Source organism: Chanos chanos, chromosome 3 (genome assembly GCF_902362185.1).
Source record: "Chanos chanos chromosome 3, fChaCha1.1, whole genome shotgun sequence".
NCBI classification, from domain to species: domain Eukaryota; kingdom Metazoa; phylum Chordata; class Actinopteri; order Gonorynchiformes; family Chanidae; genus Chanos; species Chanos chanos.
In genome coordinates, this window is record NC_044497.1 from 48136094 (window position 1) to 48144946 (window position 8853).

The following is an 8853-nucleotide window of genomic DNA, read 5'->3' on the forward strand; positions in this document are numbered from 1 at the left end:
GAGATGAGTGCTCAAATGGAGTGCCATTTGACGCTTTCTCGGCAGTTTACTGTTTTAATAGGTCGGTTACAGTCCCCCAAATACAGTTTTTTTAACTGATTGTCTTATTCTATCAAATGGGTAATGGACTACATCTCTGAATACTGTTTATGTTCTGTTTATTAATCAGTCACAAATCGCACCCTTAAAAAATATCTAAAATAATATATGACAGGCAACTACGTATTGGTTGATGATAGTGGTGTAAATAACAAACGCCTTAGTGAATGTTCGTTTCAGTTTAGTGTACTGTAACCTGTCCTTGCTTGTTTGTTGCTTGTGCTTTTCAACTTTTAACCTAGAAAGACACATGTATGCACGAGAGCTAGATGCTTATCTGAAGTTTTGGATGCTCATCATCTCAGGCCATGCAATAATAGCCAACATCAGCAAGCCTATCGCACAGCTCTTTTGTCTGACAGAACTTGCTTACCGGATCTTACAGTATATTTTCTTACCACACTCTGTCGTAGCAGCCTGCATTTGCTTCTTTTATTAGTAATGCGTTTTCATGATGTAATAAATAAACCAGACATAACCAACAAATAAGATTACTGCAAAGTTGAAAAAACAAAACAAAGTCTTTGGGACTTTTGGCATTATGATGTAGATTTTCTGATTCTACACACAGAATACTTGCAGGTCATATATAACGCTGATATATAAAAAAAATGATTTCAGTGTTTGAATATTGGTAAGCTGAAGGGGGTACGTTTCATTTGTCTGGATGCTTGGTGAGAAAGTCCCTGAGCTTTTTCAATGCACAAGGAAGAACACAGCCATAGAAATCTAATTAGAGCATTTATGTGACAGAAATAAGATGAGTGAGGGCAGGCAGAGAGGGTCTGAATGAGAGCGACTTAAAGACTGATCTGCAAGCTAGAGTTTCCTTATCATCTTTTATAGTCTCTGTTCTGTCCGTCAGAGAATCAGGTGGAGTAGAACCACAATAGCGGTGGTAGTCAGTTGCTTTGAATCCATTAGTTGACAAGGAGATGAGACAAATAAACTAATCTTTAACAAGGTAATGATAATATGATTTGCTCTTTACGAGATGAAAACTGTCCTCTCTGGGAAAATGTAGCCTCAGGGCTGATGGATTTTTAGGGAAACGTAAGGTCAGGGATTAGGAGAGGAAGTTAAGATCAGTTCAAGCTAATCTGTCACTTTTAACCTGAAGAGCCATTGACAAACTCAGCTTTTTCATCAGTCTCTCGTCATTGCCAAAGCTCTCAATGGAAGAGGTCCAGTTATGAGGAGATCCAAGACAGCTACATCTGACTCTCTGAGCCTGGACTCAAGTAAAAAGTGGCACCATCTTTTGGACTGACAGCTAATTTCTGTGAGATATGTATTTAGAGACATAGCTGCCAAACTAGAATTGTGTTGACTACGCAGATACAAGCTTTCCACAATTTCCAATTTGTCATTTAGCAGATGCTTTTAACCAAAGCGACTTACAATAAATTTCTGTTGTTTTCACACTGGTACTACTTGATGTTTCACACAAGAGGGCTAATAACCAACTAACTGACAAATGATTGATAATTAAATTTGTTTTCTTTTGGTTCATACTTTCATCAGTCCACAGTCTTTCTCTGAAAGTGTTATATGTGTCATTCTTTTGTGTCATGCAGTATGTTAGCCCTGTCGTTAATATACTGTTCCTTACACTTCAAATCATGAGGAGTTTCAGAGAGAAAGATTTATGAATCAGTGGAAAGGCAATAGTGTCAAACTAAAATAAAAAGCAGAACTGGAAGAAAAACTCTTTTAGTAAATATTTCGTCATGCTACTGCAAGGGAACAAACACTTGACATCAGTTATTTTAGTGGTTATTTGTTTATCTTTAATAGTATCTGACTCTGGTGAGGGTTAAAGGAGAAGTAACAGAAGTTGAAGAATTGTAGGCTGAGTCATGTGAATATCAGAATAAAGGAATACTTGTTCAAAATTTCAAAGCCGGTAATAATAAATTCCTTTCAGCTGCGTATTTCCTTCAAAACTGGTAGAGGAAGTACAACATAACCTCATGATGGATCACAGATAGCAAAAAAAAATGTATTTCAGCGTATGCTAAGCTTTTCTTAAAATAAATTCTGCATTGTCGGTCAGTCTTTTTTAGTTCTCTTAGGATGTTGACCTCTAGTCCTGAAGATGGATTGCTTATTTGACCCAGGTTGCCATAGTGGACTTCCAGCCTCCTTTTTTTTTTTTTTTTTTTAAATATAATATGATTGTTCTCCCACTGCAGGGTCAGGAGTCTGCAGTCACCACTCCAACGGTCTTCACAGTCTGCAGGCAGAACACCAACCTCCCCAACATCCATTTCCCAAAAACTCTCTACAGTTGACTGAAGAAAGTGGGAGGATAGAAACAGACCAGGTGACGAGGCTCATGTGTGAAAGCAGCTCAGCTTACACTTAAGGCTGGATATCTACATCTCTGCTCACAACTTTTAAGTTCACTGCTCGCCACCACCGTGGACCACAGAACACTCTCCTGTGAGTTGAAACCACTTCCTGCCTACCTGCGACGTAAACAGGAAGTTGGCAGCACGCAAAGTGCAGTTTGTCATCACGTCTTCTGATTCAACGTGTTTTTATGGGGAGTAAGTCAAGTGTAGCTTCTGGTAGGTGGGACCCAGTTTATTTAAGTCCTGCAGCATAGCAATGTGTGCTATCCAGAGCATCAGTCCATGTTGGTTGAAGACTGCGACTTGTTACCCAGTATGCTGACTAGGGCCTCCCACGTCTACATTGCCGTGGAACTGCTGATCGCCTTGATGGCAGTGGCTGGTAATGTACTAGTGTGTTGGGCGGTATCCATCAACAGCAACCTGCAGAACATCACCAACTTTTTTGTGGTCTCGCTGGCAGTGGCGGACATCGCTGTTGGTTTGTTGGCGATTCCCTTTGCTGTGACCATCAGCACAGGGTTCTGCAGCCAATTCCATGGCTGCCTCTTCATCGCCTGTTTTGTGTTGGTCCTCACTCAGAGCTCCATATTCAGCTTGCTGGCCATTGCTATTGACCGTTACATTGCAATCAAGATTCCTCTCAGGTCAGTATACTGTGACACTGTACCTTTCAGGGCCCTGTCTAGACTGACATACTTCACATTTTCTAATATTACATGTCTTATTTTCATAAGTTGTTTAAACCAATAGCTAGTGTGCCAAAAACTAGATTTAAACATTTGAACTTCCTTCTATACTCAAATGTGACTTTATCCACTTGTAGCCTCATAGATGTATATCACGTGCTGTTCATGGCTCAGATACCAGGATTAAATTTAGTATTAGCATATACTGCAGGATTCAAATATTGACAGTGCAGTCTGATGTCTTTACACAATGAGGTGTTGGTCATTCTTTAAACATCACTGGCCTTCTAAATTAACATCAGTAAATTCCTGCCAATATCTCTCCAAGAGAGAAGCCTGTGGTTGAAGATTAACTTTTTGTGAGATTGACAAGCGGACATTGCTTGATGAGAGGAAATGGCTATAATTTGTGTTGCTTTAAGAATTGCTTGATGAAATTAAATGATGGATGGAGAAAGGTATAGCTCTCTCCTTTGACTGAATTTCATTAATGGTTAAGTGTTTAAAACGCCCAAAGGGTTGATTGATCATTACCATTTCCATTCAATATATGTCTGTGTTTTTGTGTGTGTGTGTGTGTATATGGGGTCGGGTGGGGGTAGAGTCACTCTCTCTCATGTGTGTGTGTGTGTGTGTGTGTGTGTTAGTGTTTGCGAGAGAGGGAGAATCACAGGCAGACTGACTCACTACATAGTACACCCTATATGAAAGAGCCCAGATAACAAACTAAGAGAGCACCATAATTCACTTCCCCATTATCAGACTCATTTCATTAACCATCTCATATGCATACCTAACATACCTAATATGCATAGCTAACAATGCATGGATTGAAATAGTGGTCATTCAGATACTGAGTACAGTAACTAACAGATAACTGGTAGTACAATTATGGCCCCCTGAGAATAAAATAGTAAAATTCCTACGATTGGTTATATAAAGCTTGCTTCCACTGGCTGAAGCCCATTACTCAAATATGGATTATTTTTGGTTTATATACATGTCATATACTTTAAAGAACAGCAGTTCTGATAAGCAGCCAAATTAAAATTTATATTGCTCTTTCAGTTGTCCTTGGAGAGTTTGGTTACACCCTTACATAATGTTTGGCTCCTGGCTGCCAAACTGTTACTCATTTTCTACTATTAGTTGCCATACAACCAAAAGATAAAATATGGGTGTCAACATAGGCAAGCCTAACAATAGCTCAGCTTTTGAAATGGGTAGTGCCCTTCCTCTGCAGCCTTCCTCTGCAGCCTAAGCAGCACCCTAATGAGATTAATTTTAGCGCAGCCGAAGTAAAATATGCACTGCTTCACTGAAAATGTAGGGGCCTTTAACAGTTCGGATTTTTTTTCTCAGCGATACATTCATAGTTGCACTCTGGATGCTTTACAACGATGTTGTGACTTCTGGAAAAGCCTGAACAGGTGTTGATTGCACAAGTGCTCAGGCGCCATCGGCGTGTGGATCGGGCGCCGGAGCCCCTTTAAGTCCTCAGAGCTTTAGGAACCCCACATAGACCCATTGTACTGCATAGAAGATCTGAGCTCATGGTTTCTCTGAACAGTTGAAATATAGTCCATGATTCTGTGAACAATGGCCACCCATCCCCCCCCCCCCCCATCCTCCCTTACCAGGCAGGGGAGATATACAGCACACCCGCTGACTTGAGTCTGAGCATGCAAGCAATCATACAGAGAATTACTGATAAATACTGATAAATATTAACATACAATAGAGCGTGTAGCAGAACGCAAGATACTATTTGACAGCATGGCTATTCACAGACAGGACATTTAACCAGATGTTTTATTGAAGGTCTATAATGACGACGTTGAATCTCTTTCATGTTTCAAGTGCTCAAAAATGAGTCTAAATTCCTATTCCAGTGTAACATCCTGCATTACCAATCCTGTATTTCATTCTATTTTCCATCTATAACACACAAAGAGTTTAGTATTAGAGTCTCTGTTGAGGCTACGTGCAATGTTTTAGGAGCACAGTACTGTCAATAAAAAAAAACAAGGACCTATAGGACACCAAATACAATTGAGGTAGGAAATGCCTCCTTTGCATGGGCGTATGTCCCAGTATTTTTTCTTTATCTGCTAATTTGTGTGGGAAGATCTTAAAAACAATAGCCCAGTATCTACAAAAGGGTATCTTTGCACTGTATTTATTTGCTCCCGGATGCTTTTTTTTTTTTTACATGCTTCAGTAACATTTGCACATTCTGCATGTCTCATACAAACTGTCAACCCTCAGGAAGTCAATTTGACATCAGGAAATGTGACCGCTGTGATAGGTTATGAAGAATATGACCAAATTTGGAATGTTCTAAATTGGAATGTTCTCATCATGTGTGTGTGTGTGTGTGTGTGTTTGTGCGTGCGCGTGTGTGTTTGCATGTCTCTTACCCATCCAGGTACAACAGTCTGGTGACCAGTGCAAGAGCCAAAGGGATTATTGCACTGTGCTGGATCCTTTCAGTGGTCATTGGATTGACGCCCATGATGGGCTGGAACAGGCGCGACACTGATTACACCAATAGCTCTTGTCCTGCTGCTATGACCAAGTGCCTGTTTGAGGAAGTAGTCACCATGGGATACATGGTTTACTTCAATTTCTTCGGCTGCGTGCTCACCCCCCTGCTTGCCATGCTGGCCATCTATGCGCGCATCTTTATGGCCGCCAGACGGCAGCTTATTCAGATGGAGCTGAAACTAATGCACGTGCATGGGGAGGGATCTTCCTCCTCCCGCTCCACTCTGCAGAGGGAGGTCCATGCTGCTAAGTCCCTGGCTATCATCGTGGGGCTCTTCGCCGTCTGCTGGCTGCCTGTGCACATCATTAACTGTTTCACACTTTTCTGCCCCACATGTGCCCGAGCCCCCGGCTGGGTCATGTACACGGCCATTGTCCTGTCCCACGCCAATTCGGTGGTTAACCCTTTCATCTACGCCTACCGCATCCGCGAGTTCAGACACACGTTCCGCAGGATCCTACGTAAGCAGCTCCTTGGACGCAAACAGGACCTAGGGGTCAGTAGCAACAGCAGCGCGAGCCACCCTTGCAATTCCACTGGGATCAGCGTGGTGGACACTTTGCATGGCACCGCGGTCAATGGTTACATGCTGGACTCCAGCCCCAACCATAGCATCATCTCATGTGAGGGAAACAGAAGCTTACAGGGCTCCCTTTGCCCATGGGCATCAACATCAGACCTCTGTGCCATTGGATACGTCACCAATGGGCATCATCCGGCTGATAGCGCTATGAGCGTCCAATCAAAACAACAATGCCCCAGGAGTAGTCCTGTTCAGAACAGGGATGAACTTTTCTCTTCCAAGCAAGCAGCTGAAGTCATGGAGATGAAGCACTGTAGCACTGTTAGCACTCAGAGTGTTAGGTCTCTTATTCACACAAGGACAAATCATCCCTTTGAACTCACTGACTTTTCATGACACAGTCACGAGTCAGGACTAGCTCATAGCGGTTGTAGTGGTGGCGACTTTACCTCAAGTTAAAAAGAAAGAGTCAGTGAATGATGATCTTTCCAATGATATTAGGTAAATATGTGGACAACATATAACCCACTGAAGGGACATCTTTGAGGTAGTATACCATCTTAGGCTGAAGTAGACTACTAAACACGGATTACAAAGATGTGGCTAAGATGTGAGATTTGTTTTTCTTTATTTTGTGTCACAGAACACTTTATAAGACCCACCATCAAGATTTAGATTTTTTTTTGTCACTCAGAAGGGATGTAGGTTTGACTGACTTTAAGCAAAGCTGATTAATTCCTTTGGGTCTCTTACAGCCTTAAAACTACTTATTGGTCATACTTTGACACATCGTTACTTTCATGAATTCATTAGCTATAGAAGAAATTGTCGGGTAAATAAGCAGTTGTTGAGTTTTCGGTCGGCGTATTGTGAAGCAGCATTATATTATCGCATTTTCAGTCTGTAAATAATTACCCTGTTTCGCATGAATGTTTATCTGGAATTTTCATTGTCTGTCATTTTGATTGTCTTTTCAGACTGGTGACATCAATCAAAAATGACACCAGTCAAAATGTGAACTTGCTGCTCATCTTTCTCAGAATGATCACAGGCATTTTAATAACTTGTTTCCTAACCAAAAACAACCGAAAACACACCAAAAAATGCTACACCAGGAAGTGTGGTGCTTCTGAGAATTTTGTGGTCACAGAGGATGATAATCATGTAATTAGTGTAATAATTGAGTTTACACTTCTAGGAGAGTGTCATATCAGAGAACTTGTGACCTGTTTGAACAGTGGTCTTCTGTCTTAGCATGTGACTAAACACAATGTTTTGCACTGTTTTGTATAACGGTTTCTCACTGAATCAAGTCATTATGGAAGGTCTTTAGTCTTTACCCCAAAGCAATGGGCTGTCTTATCTAAAGTAAACTGTCAGTAACATCCGTAGTGATACTGGGATAGTGCTTGCACTGGCAGAGAAACATGTGATGTGTATCTTCAGATACAAAGCTACTGTCACATTGGATGAGCCCAAGTGTTACATTTCAAGAGCTGTTACTCTGCTGAAAGAAACCGGGTCAAGATGATTCAGTGTAAGTCTGGAATTAAAGCAAGTTCATAGATTAGTGCACTACCTATTAAGCTATACCGAAAATGCCATCTTCTTCTTGCATGATATATGTGGGTATCACATGAATCAATGTAAAATGTGTAAAACCACCATGAGACCAATTTCAGTGGAATTACATCTTGCATACATTCAAGTCCAAACATGTGCCCATGAGACCAAACACATGATTTATGAATACAGTATTGATTTATTGATTACAAAGCATGTTGGCTGTGTTTTTTTTAACTTGAGAGCAATAAAAAAGTCTCAGGGAAGAGTTTAGAATAAAAAAAAAAAATTTTTTGGTGCATCCTCTTAAGCGTTAACCAGATTTGGCTTCCAGATACATTCAGTGAATTATGTCAATTTAGGTGAAAGCAATGCGAAAATTGCTATATCAGCTCTTGAATTTTACATGTTGACCAAAATCTATAAGAGATTTACTTGTGAAAACACTCATAAGTCAGTTGTTGTCAAGCTAAACACAGACCGATGAGTGTGTTTGTTTAATCAGTACACTTGTAGATTGATTTGTCAATGTCGCAGGCATTCAAGCTCCATTGATTACTGACTTGATGGAGTGGAGCTGGCGGATACACTTCATGTACTTCCAGTAAGAGCCTCTAGTTCCTGTGTTTGACCAAGTAAGCATCCCTTCACGGAAGAAAGAAAAGTTGTTTGAGTGCAAACTACTCACAAAAGTTGACTTTGGTCACCAATGCATTAAGTGAACATAGAATAAATGCCAGTATTATCTACCATCAAATGTATACAGTATATAAAGCCATTAATAAGTGGCGATAGATATGTTTACTTTAGGACAAGGAATACAATATCATCCCATATCATGAAAGGATATAAAACATGGTGCATTGTAGAATTGCTTTGAGTGGTGCACTACCTTTACACCACCTTGTGGAACATTTACTAATTTTCTCTCTCTCTTTTACATATACACAAGTACACATACACACTCCAACTGTCATCATCATGTTTACTGAGTAGTTGCTGACGCCAGTCACCGTTCCTAATGCAATGGAAATCAAATGAAGAAGGATTTGATGACAGCTTTTATTGGGCCAT

General features: G+C 40.6%; 1 protein-coding gene across 1 annotated transcript; it reads left to right on the forward strand.

The window, feature by feature from the left end:
- The first annotated feature begins 2768 nt into the window (after positions 1 to 2768).
- Positions 2769 to 6871, forward strand: adora2ab (adenosine A2a receptor b). Its single transcript, XM_030767958.1, has 3 exons — positions 2769 to 3103; positions 5574 to 6537; positions 6860 to 6871. The coding sequence occupies exons 1-3, from the start codon at positions 2772 to 2774 to the stop codon at positions 6869 to 6871; spliced, it is 1308 nt and encodes a 435-aa protein (XP_030623818.1). The 5' UTR covers positions 2769 to 2771.
- Positions 6872 to 8853: the final 1982 nt, after the last annotated feature.